The sequence below is a fragment of the Martes martes genome, assembly GCF_963455335.1.
Source record: "Martes martes genome assembly, chromosome: 14".
NCBI lineage: Eukaryota > Metazoa > Chordata > Mammalia > Carnivora > Mustelidae > Martes > Martes martes.
This window is the reverse complement of record NC_137902.1, coordinates 31,557,201-31,573,672: the sequence shown is the minus strand read 5'-3', so window position 1 is coordinate 31,573,672 and position 16,472 is coordinate 31,557,201. Positions and strand designations below refer to the sequence as shown.

Genomic DNA, 16,472 nt, shown 5'->3' with positions numbered 1-16,472 from the left:
GTTGTAAATGTTCATTGCCTCTTCTGTCGTATCTTAAGGCTTTGCAACATGAAAGGGAACTCTTGAAGAGCAGGGTAGGGAAGTCATTTTATCACTTAAAAATATAAGGAAAATTCAACTTAAAATTGTTCTCTAATATCAGCTAATATTTTTCATTGTCACTGGCTGTAGGTCTTGAAAGTTATGCAAACATTTGGAGATCCCTTGAAATAGTTGCTTCCTTAGCAACAAGCTTCAATAAGTAATGTCAATGGCAGATGGTATAGTGAAAAGAGCCTGGCCTTTTGAGTCAGCTGGAACTGAGTTCACATACAAGCTTTGTCATTTGCTGGTGGCATTACCTTAAGCAAGTTATTTAATTTCTCTTAGCTGTTAGAAGTTTGATCAAGGTTCGCGTTTCCATGCACAAGCTGGAGCTAAGAGTGAAGGAAGCTACCTCCAAAAATGTGTCCAATCAAGTAAGCCATCAACAGACAGCTTGCACAATGCGTTCCACTACCCCAGTTTCTAGTTGGAGAAAATAAATATGGGAAAGAGAATAAGTGCTGTAGTTAAACAGTTGTATCTCTTAGCTGAGAGCAAAAGAGCAGTTTAACTATATATGGGAGCTAGCAGAAAGTAGCAGAGTTTAAGGTTTTTGGAAAATCTTAATACACCATCCTTTGGATAATTTGTTTGCAATGGATGACTATAGTGAAAGTCTTTCTGCTTGAAATTTAAGTATTCTTATTTTTCATGCAAATTACCTTAAGAGAGAGACAAGATAAATTACAAAGTGCATACTGTCTTTAATGAAAGATAACAGTCATCTGTAAGACACATAGCTTTTTCTTAGCTTATACTTTATAAAAGTAAAGAACAAGTAATTTTATGGTTCTTTATGTATAATGCTCTCATAAAATAAATTAAGCATTTACATATGTTTTTCTTATTTACAGCTCACCTGGGCATGATTATAGCTTCTCAAGCTTATCTAAAATAAAAGATAATATATATATCAACATCTTTGATGAAATGATTATTGAAAAACATGAGGTAAATTAGAATAATTATAATACTGTTGAACTGATTCTGCAGTCAAACTGAATGAAATCTAGTAACATATTTGTAAATTTGCTTTTAGAGGCAATGTCTATTTCCAGCATTTTCTAAAAAGGATTTGGGGTAACATGAAATAAAATCAGACAGGGGCACCTGGGTGGCTCAGTGGGTTAAACCTCTGCCTTCGGCTCAGATCATGATCTCAGGGTCCTGGGATCAAGCCCCGCATCAGGCTCTCTGCTCAGCAGGGAGCCTGCTTCCCCCTCTCTCTCTGCCTCTCTGCCTACTTGTGGTCTCTGTCTGTCAAATAAATAAATAAAATCTTTATAAAAAAATCAGACATATGGCAAGTCAGTTAAAAAATAACAGAGATCATAAACCACATATAGGAGGAGGAGGGGTAAATATACCAGGAATTTGGGAGAAGCTGGTTTCTGCATTTAAACATAACATTCGAGTGTGAGCTTCCTGGTAGCCAAGATAAATGAAACAAAATGAAAATGGGTTATATATTTCTCACTGTCTGATCAAAGAAAATACACCACTTCTGCTGAAGACACCAAATTATTCATAGGATTAAAACCCTGTTCTAGTCAATCAGATTTTATTTATTTTTTAAAAAGATTTTATTTGTCTATTTGAGAGAGAGAGAGCATATATGTGTGCATGCACATGAACAGGAGGAAGTAGAGAGAGAGAGGGGATCCCAAGCAGAAAACATGAGGGGGATGGTGGAGAGGGATAAACACACCCCCACTGAGCAGGGAGCCTGATGTGGGGCTCCATCCCAGGACTCCAGGATCCTGACCTAAGCTAAAAACAGACCCTTAACCAACTGAGCCACCCAGGCGCCCCTTTGCAATGAAATTTTTAAAATTACTGAACGTCTTCCTCATAGATATGCGAAAGCTCATAACAACGCTTAGTGCAAGCTCTCAAATAAATGTTAGCTTCCCTCCTACTAAGCTTGGCAGCAGAAGTATAAAGATGCAGATCCATTATAGAGGTATTATAGAGTCCCTCTTTGGGGACTCTGATTACATGCTCTAATATAAATGCCCATCAAATCCTATGACAATTAGTTGAAGGAGCAACTAATTCTGTCTGGAGGGATTGGGGATCAGAGGGAGAGAAGTTGAATGAGATTTCAGGTATGGTTCAGGAATGAGACTTCTCTAAGAACTACTAAGAGACATAATGTCGAGGTCTTCCAGTTTAATTTTCCAGGAGATGCAGACACACATTTTTATTAAAACATTTCTATCAATTCTTCATAAAGGCTGAAGGTAAAAATATTGAGGTGTAATTTGGTGATGGCTATTCTTTTTTTTTTTTTTTAAGATTTCATTTACTTATTTGATAGAGAGCGAGAGTGCACAAGCCTAGGGAGAAGCAGAGGGAGAGGGAGAAGCCAAGAGAGAGGGAGAAGCAGGATCTCTGCTGAGCAGCGAGCCCAATGCAGGGCTCAATTCCAGGACCCTGGGATCATGACCTGAGCTAAAGGCAGACGCTTAACAGACTGAGCCACCCAGGTGCCCTGGTGATGGTTATTCTCCAAGGAGTTAAGCTGAGTAGTTTCTGAATATCTAAACTGATGATAGGTAGAACTTGGGAAACCCAAAAGAATGCCTAACAGACTTTCTCTTTCAGAAGTGCATTATCTCAATGATCGTTTGACCACAAGTGTAGTTGACTAATAGTTCAGTTCTTATAAGTGCTTTGTGGTGTTAGTGAATGGAATCCATACGCTTCAGGTATCAGACATACATGACAACATTGGCATGCTCTTTATAAGGAAAGGAAAGGGCCTGGCCTGTATTCTTGCCTTCCTCTCATGCACTGGGTTACAAGGTATGGATAGGCTCAAACATTCCATTTTCTCAAAGAAGACCAGACCTAGAATGAGTCCCAAGTTGAACACCCAGTTAAAAGAAGGTTTTAGTTTATCATCCATCACTCTTCTTTAGAAACTAGTTTCTTTCCATGCCTTGATTTTCCTCTTTTCCCTGCATATTTTTTCTTCCTGCTATCAACTATTTCTTACTTCCTGTGGGTTTTCCCTTCATTATTTAATTTGTTAGCAGGAAGCAGAGGACTTGGAAGTCTCACAGACATGTGGCCTATTTTTAGCACTGGGAATGAAAGAGTGGACCAAAATGAATTTTTAATCAATCTCTCTTTCATAGTAGTGGTAATATTTTGAGGCCATGAATTTATCTCTAAAATGTCTTAGACTAGATCTTTTATGTTAGGTTATTTTTATTTTGTGTTATTTTCTATGTATTTTTATTACATTTATCTTTCTTGACCTACTAGTTATTTAATACTATATTCACTCTTATATTTCCAAATGTTTGAGTGACTCTAATGTAAAGTTTTGATTTTAAATTCTAGTTTTTAGGGGTCCCGGTGGGTTAAGTGTCTGCCTTTGGCTCAGGTCATGATCCCAGGGTCGTGGAATTGAGCCCTGGTTCAGGGGCTCCCTGCTCAGTGGGGAGTCTACTTCTTCCTCTCCCTCTGCCACTCCCCCTCTTTCTCTCAAATAAATAAATAAAATCTTAGAAAAATAAATTCTAGTTTTATTGCATTGTAACCAAAGTGCTTTTGTGATTTTTAATAATTGGTACTATGATTTTTGAAAAACGTAACTCTTTAAAATATTTTTTTGAAGTTTAATTTTAATTATATGCTTTTCTAAAGTTTGCAGACCACTTCAGATAAGTTTAGATTATTCAGATGCTAGAGACTCAACTCCAGGTTTCTTCATTATATTTGTATTGACAAACTCATTCTGGCAAACATCTTGCTTTCTGTCCAAGAGAAAATAAATAGTAGAGACAAAAGGCTAAAAAGGAAAAAAACTGTCATTGCTTCAGAACATGAAACCAAATATTGCTAGTATCACCCCCGAAGCCTCTTTTGTGCTCTCTCCAAGTTGCTTCCTCCCCATGAGTAACTATCCTAGCTTTTTAAAAAATTTAAATTCAATTAATTAACATATAATGTATTATTTGTCTCAGGGGTACAGGTCTGTGATTCATCAATCAGTCTTGTGCAATATACACTGCTCACCACAACACATACCCTCCCTAATGTCCATCACCTACTTACCCCCCTCCCCTCCAGCCACCCTCAGTTTGTTTCCTAAGACTGAGTCTATTATGGTTTGTCTCCCTCTCTGGTTTCATCTTATTTCATTTTTTCCTCTCTTCCCTTACGACCCTATGGCTTATTTCTTAAATTACACCTATCAGTGAGATCATATGATAATTGTCTTTCTCTGATTGACTTATTTCACTTAGCATAATACCCTCTAGTTCTATCTGTGGTGTTGCAAATGGCAAGATTTCGTTTTTGATGGCTGCGTAATACTCCATTGCACGTGCATATGTGTGTATGTGTCTGTGTGTCTGTCACATCTTCTTTATCCATTCATCTGTCGATGGACACTATCCTAGCTTCTAACAACATAGATTAGGTATTACTTATTTTTTAATTTTGTATGGTTGAAATCTCGTACAATATGCATCCATCTGTGAGTGGCTTATTTCTCTCTACATTGTTTGTGGGAGTCATCTGTAATATTACTTATTGATTTCCACAGATGTATGGTATATGATTGCAGGAGTATACAACTTTTTTACACATTCTATGACTGATGGATAATTTGCTTCTTTCTAGTTGTCAGTTCTTAGATTTAACACTGATGTAAATATAATTGGATGTTTCATGGGGAAATTATGCATTTCTGTTGGAAGTGTATGTAAGAGTAAAATTGCTAGCTCTTAGATTGCACATATGCTCAGCTTTAGTAGTTTAATGCCAAGTACTTTCCAAAATGTTCGTGGTGATTCATATTTCCACCACCAGGTTATGAGAGTTCTGACTGATCCATGTTCTTGTTGTTACCTAGCATCGTCTGATTTCTTCATTTCAAACATACTAATGAAAGTAATAGTATCACCTTACGGTTTTAAGTTGCATTTTAATGACTACTCATGAAATTGAGCACCGTTTTCTATGTTTATTGACCATTTTGATACCCTCTTTTGTGAAAGATGTGTTCAAGTATTTTGTCCGGGTTTTTTTTCATTGATTTTTAGCAGTTCTGTGTATGCTCTGGATATAAGTGCTCTGTCCGATATACACTTCCTAAGTATTTTTCCCATGCTGGCTTGTCTTTTTAAATTTTTTAATGTGTCTTTTGATGAACAAAAAATCTTGATTTAATATAGTACAATGCAGTGGTGGTGCTTTTTTGGGTCCTCTTTAAGAAATATTGATGACTTAAGGTCATGAAGATATTATCCTGTGGTTACTCCTAAAAGTTGAATCATTTTATCTTTCACATTTATATCTAATATCCAACCAGAATTGATTTTTATGTGTCTGTGAGGTAGAGGTTCAAGAGTACTTTCTTTCCCGTAAGACTATTCAGCTGACCCAGCATCACTTATGGAAAGAATCATCCCCTCCCCCACTGCACTACAGAATCACCCTTTGTTGTATATCTGGTGACTGTATAAATGTGGGTTAATTTCTGGATTCTCTATTATGTCCTATTGATCTGTTATCTATCCTTACATAGATACCACACTGTCTTAGTTACTTAAACTTTGCTATAAATCTTGATAGCTAGAAACCTAAGTTTTCCAGCTTTTTTTCCTTCCTCAAGATTGCTTTGGCTATTCTTAGCTCTTTGTATTTCCATATAAATAATAGAGTCAGCTTTATGACTGCCAAAAACAAGACAAAACCTGCTAGGATTTTTATTAGTATGGATTGAATACATAGATCCCTTCTATTACAATTGACATCTTTATAATATTGATCTTTCCAATCCCATATGTTGGATATGGCATATGTTCCCTCTCCCACCTTTATCTTTGTATTAGTATTCTCCAGAATCACTTATTTTTATATTTTATATATATGTATACACACACACACACACACATATGGAGATTTATTATGGGAATTGGCTGATGGGATTATGGAAGCTGAGATATGCCACAATATGCCATCATAAGCATCAAAAGCAAGTGCTATAGTTCAATTTGAGTTCAAAGGCCTGAGGACAGGGAGACTGCTGGTGTAAGTCCAAAATCACTTGAGAACCAGGAACTCTAATGTCCGGGAGCAGAAGATGGATGTTCCAACTCAAGAAGAAAGAGAATTTGCCCTTCCTTTACCTTTTTGTTCTCTTCAGGCCCTCAGAAGGATAAGATGATTTCTGTCCACATTGATGAGGGCTAATTTTTACTCAGTCTTTTGATTCAAGTGCTGTTATTTTCAGTAACATCCCCACAGACATACCCAGAGAAAATGTTTTACCATATCTGGGCATCCCTTAGCTCAGTCAAGTTGACAAGTAAAATTAACTATCACAATTTCCTTTTCCCAATTTGTACCATGATGGGGCTTAAGCATGCCTAGAATCAATCATAATATTCTAAACAGGCCAAAATGATTAATTTCTCTTAGTACACAGATGGATGGTGTACTTTAATGGGATGGTCTGTTGTTTACTTCTTTAATGACAACGTCCTGGCAGTGTCAGGCAAGCTCTATCCAAGGCTAAAGTGGGGCTAGGAAAGAAAGGAAATCAAACCAATCTTGCAAATCTGAAATTCCCATGATAAAGGCTATCAGGATCTTGGGGAAAATAAACAATCTGTCAACTAGCATAAGAAACATAACACAACCAAGCAGCCAGAATTGGTCTATCAGTGCAATCACTCCTTGATAGAGCAAACTTCCTTAAAAACTGAACTGGGCTCAGAAGACTGCTTGGTAAATAAGAGAAAACTGAATTGCATGGTCTTAAGGGCTTAACGAGGTAGCGTTGGGAGTCACCTGTTTCCAATAGACATGTTATGCACTTAAATTACTTAGCATGTCAGCAAACCTGCTGCTTTTTGACCATGTTATATCAACCATCAGACTTCCACTCTAAGTCTACTTTTCTCACTGATCCAGCATCCATGATGCTGTTCCTCTCTGAGTTTGTCCTCATCATTGAGACATATTTCACTACCATTTAATATCTTAAAACGTTGTTAATGGTGGTGATGTCTTCGGGGTTAAGGTAAGTTTTATTCTTTGTATTCTTTAGTGTAGTTTCAAAGTTTGCTGCACAGAGTATACCTATTACAATAATGTAAATAGCCGTACATAGGCCATCAGCTCCACAACAGGTCATTATTTTGCTTTAAATAGTCAATTATCTTTTAAAGAGAGAAAAATATTCTTTTAAAAAGAAAAAGTGATTTTTTATGCTTATTTGCAAGTTTGTGAAGTTATTCATCACATGGTATAAAGTAAGTAATAGAAAATTATTCATATTAAAAGGATCCCTATTTCAAGAGCTGCAGTAGTCATTCACATGTAAGAAAGAATTGGCTCGGATCCATTGTCTTCCCTTTCTCGGCTCTTCTTCAACAATCTGAGGTAATAGAAAATGATTATTTGCTAATTATTTTGAGTTTTTACCTCTGGTTAATAAAAACTTACTGTTTGTGTCTTTGAATCAGATTCTGTGATTGGCAGACTGGCAGATCAGTTAAAGTGATCTTGTGTTTGAGTGCCATTAGGATGTTGCAGTATTTAAATGTTTTAGCTGTCTCTAGAACAGGAGATACCCATAAATTTATTTATTCTATCTTTAGAGTGTTCACTGATAAAGAACAACAAAGCTAGCCTCAGGTCTTAAAGCAACACATTTGCATATAATAGTTTTTTAGGACCAGATTCACAAATGTTCTTTGATTAATGATAAATGATTAATGATGTTGCTTTGTGACCATGGGTTCCAGGAGCTTCAGCTTCTTGGGACTGTTTATTGATAATGGTGAGACTGATGATTAGCACCTGTCTCTGTGATATCCCCACAGGGCTCTCCTGTTATGTAGCACAAGTATGCTTCAATTCCAGCAAAATATAAAAACCCCAGCCTAGACTTCAGTTTAGGCTTTGTTACTTTCTTACAGAGCTATGCCAGACACAGAAGTTTCAGAAATGAATTTTCTACCTCAAGGAACTCACTGTCTATAGAAGAAAACTAACACTTTAGTACAACCTAAAAATGCTGTAGTGCTTTGATAGGGGCATGAGATAGGTGCTATGAGAACATACAGTAAGGAGCACCTTGCTCTTTCTGGCTTGGAGGAGGAGTGCGGGGTATTCATAGGAGTCAGGGGTAAGAAGGGTGTAAGGAGGAGAATGAAAGGAAAGTATTTACAGAAGAGATAACTTTTGAATCAAATCCTTAAAAATGGTTTGTCAAACAGAAGAAGGTATTTGACTCAGAAGGAATTATGTGTGTATTAGTAATGCATTCAGCCATTTGCCACAGAAAACCTAACAGTGGTGCAAGGGGTCTATTTGTCTCACCTAAAAAGAAGTCTGGATGACAGTACAGCAGCTCAAGCGTATCATCATATCACATAAATATCATGTACCTTTCACCCTCATAATTGCAAATTCTTCAATGCAACTCCAGCCTCGTATTCATGTTGTAGACAAGAGCAGGGTGAAGCAAGAAGGGGCAGTGCCTGTATCAGGAAAGCAGACACTTTCTCAGAAAATCCTGGCAGACTTCTTATAGTTATGTGACTTGGCCACTATGTGCCTGTCTTGTTGCTGCCTAAAACCGTTGGTGAGAAAGAAGGACAGAATGGATATTAAGGGAGGAGAGGAGAAATGATCGCATAATGTGTAATCAAGAGGGATGTCACACAGGAGCATGTTGCAAGTACAGGGCTGCAAACAAAGAGCAATAGAGATAGATTTATTATTTTTTTTAAATATTTTATTTATTTATTTGAGAGGGCAAAAGCCAGAGAACATGAGGGGGGAGGGTGGTGGTGAGAGAGCACAAGTGGGGTGAAGGGCAGAGGGAGAAGCAGACTCCCTGCTGAGCAAGGAGATCAATGTGGGGCTCGATCCCAGGACCCTGGGATCATGACCTGAGCCGAAGGCAGATGCTTAACCAACCACCCAGGCGCCCCAGCAATAGAGATTTAAGTTGTTAGAGGTACAGGGCTTTCTATATCTATAAATCTCTGGATAGCTCTCAGTCTCAGGCCAGACTCTAGGATAGAGTGGTAGTTGACAATGAACTTCAGGAGTGGACAGACCTCATTAGCTATCTGAGTTGGCACAAATTACTTAAATTCTGTGAGCCTCAGTTTCCTTATCTGGAAAATGGAGATAAGAGCCATATCTACTTCATTGAATGATATGATCTGTATCAAGTGTTAGGCACAGTGCCTTGCACACAGTAAGTCCTCAATACCTACTAGCTATTACTATTAGTTATTATTACTGTAAATCAGCTCCTACCTCCACACACAAACATACACACACACTCAAGAGAGCCTTCCTCCATGTGAACATGTGGGTTGTCCTTCCTGCTGTTATATTTTTTCTTCTCTTTCTAGACCTAATGTAAAATGTAACATGGTCTTTTAGTGTCTTCTCTGAGCCTGAATTGGGTCTCCTAAGAACTTCTATCATTTGGTTAGGGTAACCTGCACTCTCGTGTCATCCCATTCTAACATATGCCCTCTCCACATAGTGCGTATTAGTCGGGGACCCAGGGTGTCAAGGTGCCTGTGAATATAGACCACCATGGAGAACCTGATCATCATTGCACAGGTGCATAGAACCAACATGTACGTACCCATGCGAGCCTGTTTCCTCCTCTGAAGAAGAGGAATGGGCTGTACTGAACCTACAGATGTATGTTTTTTTCATCTAGAATCTATTCTATCAATATATTCTTTCAGATTAGTGGAACATTTCAAGTAAATATTCCACCAGTTTTGCTTGGGTATACTTGGAGTAAAACTTACATGTCTCCTAAAGAAGATTTTAATGGGCAGAATTTAAAAGAATGTACCTTCTTAAATATTTTTGCTACCATTGAACCTCAGATATCACATGTCACCTGTAATCCAGAACTAGACAAGGTAGGTTTTGCATTGAATTGTTTTTATGTGTACTACTAAAGAAGTAGAAACTGTTCTTAAAAACTAGTAATAATTTCAGAGCTGGTGAAAATGAACATGGTTTTTGATATTTTCCTATGGAAACAACATGGTACAATATCAAAATATTTTGAACTCTATTCCAGTTTTCAGATCAAACAGATGTTTTGGAGAGAGCACAGATTTTTAAAAAAACTTGTAAGACAATGTTTCCCAACCGAAGAATCACAACTACTGTCTTTAACAGTGAAGGGATACAGATCTTAGTAACAAGATATGTCAAGGCATTAAATCCACCTCAGCAACTCCTGGATATGTTTCTTCATGATTCTAATGCAACACTTGTAAGATATGTATTTTAGTAGCTTTATTGATATATACTCCATATTACATAGAATTCACACATCTAAGGTGTACAATTCATTGGTTTTAGTATATTCACAGAGTTGTGCAACTGTCACCATAGTAAATTTTAGAACATTTTTGTCAATCTTAATTTACATTTGTTTACTTTTTTTGTATTAACTTTGAGCATTACCTTCTTACTAAAATTGTTTTGCTTTCAAAGACAGTTTTCCTGAGAGAGAAACTGTCTATGTTGCAATGTGTCCTCCTGAGCCCCAGATGAGGGAGAATATTTCTTCTAGATTTCCTTCATTTCTGCCCCCTCGGACTAGAGTTGCTGTTGCTACACCAGTTCATGTGTCCACACTAGTTTTGTAACATTTCTACCAAACTTTGAAAGATGACACGGAAAAATTCCAAATTACATTTCTAAGGAAATGTGTCCTTCTAAGGATTGCTTCTCACAGGGTGGCTTCTCACTATATGTGAGAATGAAGAAACTATGTTCTATTTTTCTCTGTAAACTGCCAACATAACACTTCCCACTCCATCCCTATGTGACATTTTCTTCATGCATATCTATTTACCAGCTGACAAGACAGACATATACTCAAAATTGAATTTCATATAAAATGAAGATTTATTCACTAGGTTCTCAAAACCTCCTTCTACTTTGAGAAAGGAAAATATGAAATAAAAAATATAAGTCTCCTCTTTGAGAAAAAAAAATTAGCTTTGCTTAAAGGGCATTCATGAACAATTGCTTATATCTTTTGTTTATTCAGGTTTGATTGAGTTGGTTGGTTCACTTCAGAATATTTTATTTGTCCACTGTAAAGCTCCCTCAGCTGGACTCTTCAGGATAAAATCAAAAGTCTTAATTTAGGTTGCCTTTTGCTTCACTCTGCCTTTCCATCACAAGTTTCTTCCTGTCTGTTTCTTATTGCCCAAAGTCCAAGGAGATAATAATATACTCTAGATTTATTTCAAAGACAATCTTTTCTTTTTTAAAAAAGAGTATAACTCTTAGGAACCTTGCTTATGAAGGACTATGAACCATGTTCAATTGCATGAAGTCAGAAACATGACCAATGTAGGAGGTCATTAGTGCATAAGTGATGGCTATTATAAATCAGTGAAAATATCGGTAAACTTTCTGTGTTGGCTTATTATTTGTATCCTTTTCTCCTTTCCTACTTTAGTCTGAGCCTTTCTCTCCAGCCCTATAGGGGAAATAGAGCACCAACATTTTCCTCCTTCAACAGCTTGTAACAAGCTTATATTAGTAAAAAATAATTCTGATATATCTGGAACCTAAAAGCAAATCAAACTTTTGCTATTCTTCAATATCTTTCTAAAAAATTTTTTAACAGTTGTAATTTAAGGTATATATCTAATATCTATCATGTTAACATTTTAATAATTTATTACAGTGAAGTGTAATAGTTAACAGGCATTCTCCGGAATCAGGCTAACTTGGGCTTATTCCCAGAGACTCCATACATTGTGTTAGCTCTGTGACCCTGGGAAAGTTATCTTAGCACTCTATCTATTTTTGTTTCCTCTTATGTAAGACAAAAGTGATAATAATATGTACTTGAAGGGCTTGTGGGATACACTAAATGTGATGATATTGCACTTAAAACACTGTGCTTGGTGATGGGCATATAGTATGCACTTAATAAATGTTAGTTAATATTATTCTAGGACCTCATTGCTCGCTTTGTATCTTTGATTCCTATTGTGCCTGATATTCTGGATGAAAATGATGGTTTTGACATATGGATGACATCAGAGGTAACAACTTAATGTTTTATTTATTAATCCGTAAGATTTATTTATTTGAGAGAGAGAGAGAGAGAGAGTGTGTGTGTGTGTGTGTGTGTGCGCGCGCGCGCGCGCGTGTGTGTGTGCATGGGGCGGGGGGGGCAGAAGGTGACAATTTCAAGCAGACTCCCCACTGAGCACAGAGCCCTACATGGGCCTCGATATGACAACCCATGAGATCAAGACCTGAGTGAAAACCAAGAGTCAGACCTTAACCAATTGAGCCCCCCAGGTACCCCCATTATATTTTATAATAAAAATATTTAGTATTTCTCACCTTTCTCCTAAACAAACATTTATGCACTTATGAAATGCTTTGTCTTATGAAATTTAAAACATTTGATAATTTAATACATTATTTTCAGCTCTGTAACAATCCACAGAAATAATTCTTAAGGAGAAACAACCTCATTCAACATTATAAGTGTTAGCTCATGAATATTTTAATTCAATGGGAGTTCTAGGAGTGCAGTATTATGACATCTTCCAGAAAGAAATATGGCTTGTCACTATGGAGCTGGACAGATGCTGAATCTAGGGCAAATACCACCACTTCTCAGAAGATTTCTCCAGTCTCCCCACATCTGAATGGGAGCTTGCACAACAATGCTCTCTTCCTTAGCACTTGGATTAAAATTCTCTTTAGATTGGTTACCAAATAGAATACAAGCCCCTGCAATGTTTGAGACATATTTGTACTAAAAATTTGTTTATCTGAAATGCAGATTTAATTGCTCATCTACTTTTTCCCAAAACCTGGCAATCCTCATTAGAGCAGTTTTTTCATTCCACCCTAAATTATACTTAGTTGCTTATATTATTGACCCTACACCCACACTCTGTACATACACATCCCAAGTTTAACCTCTGAATGAAGAGATAAACTTGATTATTTATTTTTATATTTTCATATAAATTTAGCAAGCATTCAATAAATACTTTTAATTGAAAATTACTAGTAAGACAGGAGCCTAAGAGAAGGAAACTTTCCATTTGGAACCAATGGTCCTGGCAATTAATCTAAAATGTTTTAGCGGCTAGCTTAACTGGTTAGCTACCCTGTCTTCTGCTAAGTGAGAACAAGGGAGACACAAGCACGGGATTCTAATGATTCAGTGATCCAAATGTAGTAGAAGTCAAAGAGGTGTCATTAACTTTAGACTCTTCTGAGACTCTTTGACCTAATCAGAATATGCTCATGGTTATTATGATCCTACAGAACATTGAAAGAGCCTCTAAAATATCTTTTAAAAACCCCATAAAAATAACCATTCAGGTAAATACTAGTACTCGCAAGTCTCCCCCACCCTCCACACCCCCAATCCAAACAATACTCATAACCAAGATGTTAGTTACTACAAGTGTGATCTTCCTCTTGGCCAATGTCTTCCCACTGACATGAACTCTTTGGCCATGAAGTGCTCATGACGTATGATTAATTAGACTGCCACAGGGCAAGTGCTATTTTCTCCTACCTAACAGTCTTTGGAGAAAAATAAACCTTGGTTAAATCCTACTTCAACCACTTAAGAGCTGTATGACTTAAGTTATGTAGCCTCCTTGGACCTCAGTTTCCTCATCTGTGTCATACAGGGATTTTTGAAAGGATAACATATACGCAAGGTATCTGGAACTCAGTGTGGTAGTTACCTGTTCTCACCTGTTCTCTTCTCCTCTTATGAAATCCAGCCAGGGGAACCTCTTTGGCCTGACACTGAAGACTACTCATATTCTGCCTTTGATTCTTCTGTTCACACTTCTCTTTCAGAGGACCCACGTCACCATCCTCCCTAACTTTCATCCCTCACCATCACATTCAGCCAGTGTGTATGGTTATGGCCATATCAGTTTTTTAAAACATTGAAATGCTTTCATACTGATTGGCAAATAGTCACTGCCAGGAGCTCCTGAGGTCCCCCACTCCCAACCTCCTTGGCCACCACAGCCCTTCCTCTGGGACTGTACTGCACCAGAAGGCACACGTCCTGTTTAAATGTTGCAGCTGCTGCTCAGTAAGAACAGACTTTTGCCATATGAACATTTGGGCCCATATATGTTGTTAGATCTTTTGATTTTTCAAGAGAAGCCAGAAATGCAGAGTTTTATATGAGAGCTCATGATTTAAAAAAAACATTCCAGGGCCAAGCAAAAAATCCAGCTACAGACTAGAACTAGGTCATAGACCACCCACCTCTACTATGCTTTTTCTCTCTTACTACAACTGCTTTCCTAGGCACCCTGTATTTGACTACAGACTCTTTCAGTTGAAGAAGTTTCAATAATCTTCCTGATTGGGCTTCAACTCCATCCTCTTCCTCTCTTTAAGTTGAGAGTAGTATATTGGTATTTGACAGAGTAAAGCTCCATTGACCAGAGGATCCTTTCCTCTAAAAACTCTATTTGATTTCCTATCAGATGAGGTTTCTTAAAATATCAGTCCATATGTCCCTGTTTTCCAAGGGAAGTTTAATATTTGTCCTAAACAGGAATATCCTATCTTGGATGATGAACTATTTTATTTGGTCACTTACACAGTATCCACATTAATTGTCCCATCGTAAAGGTGACCCCTTTATTCCAAATTAGTGTTCTCCCCAGTGTTTTCTCAGGCACAAGGTATCAGAGCTTTCAGCCTTGCAGTCAGTCATCCTAGCCACCTGGCAAAAATATGTGTGTTTAGGGGCACCTGGGTGGCTCAGTGGGTTGGGCCGCTGCCTTTGGCTCAGGTCATGATCTTGGGGTCCTGGGATCGAGTCCCGCATTGGGCTCTCTGCTCAGCAGGGAGCCTGCTTCCCTCTCTCTCTCTCACCTGCCTCTCTGCCTACTTGTGATCTCTCTCTGTCAAATAAATAAATAAAATCTTTAAAAAAAAATGTGTGTGTTTGAACCCAGAGGGAGCAGAGGGGCTCTGGGAATATGTTGTATGCTTATATTACTCATCTTTCTCTCCTGTTTTCTTTTGGCCTTGTTGCTTTTGCTTTACCTTAGCGCTGCATCAGTTTGGCTGTTGGGAATAAGGAAGAGCATGCCATACTACTCTGTAATTTCTTTCTGTATTTTGGAAAGAAAGCCTTGGTCCTCCTGGGGACCTCAATGTTGGAAGTAAGTGCTGGAGTTAATATTTTAAAAGTGTAAACAAAACTAATCAGCCATCATCTGCAAATTAAAAAAACACCAACCCCAGTTTTCTGTCTTTTCACAAGCTAATTGGGGAATTTCATGCACAACCAGTTATTTAGTTAAGCGGGTAATGTTGACTCATCAAAATGACCACAATGTAAAGAAAGGCTTTCCTTCACTTTTCTTTGTAAAGCTGTACTAATAACAGTGCTACTTCATGGGGTTACTAAGATAGTAAATTACATAGTGAATATGTGACATTGAGAATGGCATCAGAGCAAATACTCAGTAAATGGTGATTATCGTGGTGGTGGTTGTGGTGATGTAATAAGAGTTATAGCAGGAGTTGTAGGGGTGGATAACTATCATCACCACCATCATCTTTCTACCTTTCTAATAATAGATTTAAAGATCCTTAAGAAATATTTCTCCCTATTCTTCCTTCCTCAGTTTTTAGTCATACAAGACATGGGTCTGAAATTTGTGTTTACCTACCTGAAATTTTTACAACTTAATTATATGCTCCTGCATTCATACCTCCAGAAAGCTATAATCTTTTGGACTGCTTCTCTTTCTGCCATGAGTATCTTGATAAGGGTCAAGAGTTTCAGTCTGGTTTTAGTCTTTGTGTTATGATCACTTATTTCGCTATATTTCTTTGGCATGGCTTATTATTTCTGCCACATTTGCAAGCTAAAAGGCTGTGATTAATTCCCCCCTCACGATCCCCCATGTAGTTTTTTTTTTTTAAAGATTTTATTTATTTATTTAACAGAGAGAGAGAGATCACAAGTAGGCAGAGAGGCAGGCAGAGAAAGAGGTTGAAGCAGGCTCCCTGCTGAGCAGAGAGCCCGATGCGATGCGGCACTTGATCCCAGGACCCCAAGATTACAACCCAAGACGAAGGCAGAGGCCTAACCCACTGAGCCACCCATGCGCCCCAACCCCCGTGTAGTTTTATGTGCCACTAGATGGCAGTGAACAGTCGACAATATTTCAACAAACATTTGCATTTGTGCCTGTGAGTCAACAACGGTGGGAGGCACCTGGGCTGTGTGTTTCCCCTCGGCTCTGTGGCTAAAGTGAAGCCTCCTCTTTACCATAAAGATGAGTACAGTCATAAAGAACAAGAGCTTTGGAGACACCAGG

The 16,472-nt window shown here is 37.8% G+C and overlaps 1 protein-coding gene across 1 annotated transcript in view; it reads left to right on the top strand.

Annotated features, from left to right (window-relative positions):
• The window catches only part of CC2D2B (coiled-coil and C2 domain containing 2B), a gene marked incomplete at its 3' end in the record, with an annotated part of 111,545 nt that overhangs the window by 83,769 nt on the left and 11,304 nt on the right, over window positions 1–16,472 (top strand). The window contains exons 25-30 of the mRNA XM_080823286.1: window positions 939–1,035; window positions 7,393–7,491; window positions 9,831–10,013; window positions 10,178–10,375; window positions 12,084–12,173; window positions 15,192–15,305. Coding sequence (XP_080679412.1) covers window positions 939–1,035; window positions 7,393–7,491; window positions 9,831–10,013; window positions 10,178–10,375; window positions 12,084–12,173; window positions 15,192–15,305 — 781 coding nt within the window. The remainder of the gene's footprint in view (window positions 1–938; window positions 1,036–7,392; window positions 7,492–9,830; window positions 10,014–10,177; window positions 10,376–12,083; window positions 12,174–15,191; window positions 15,306–16,472) is intronic.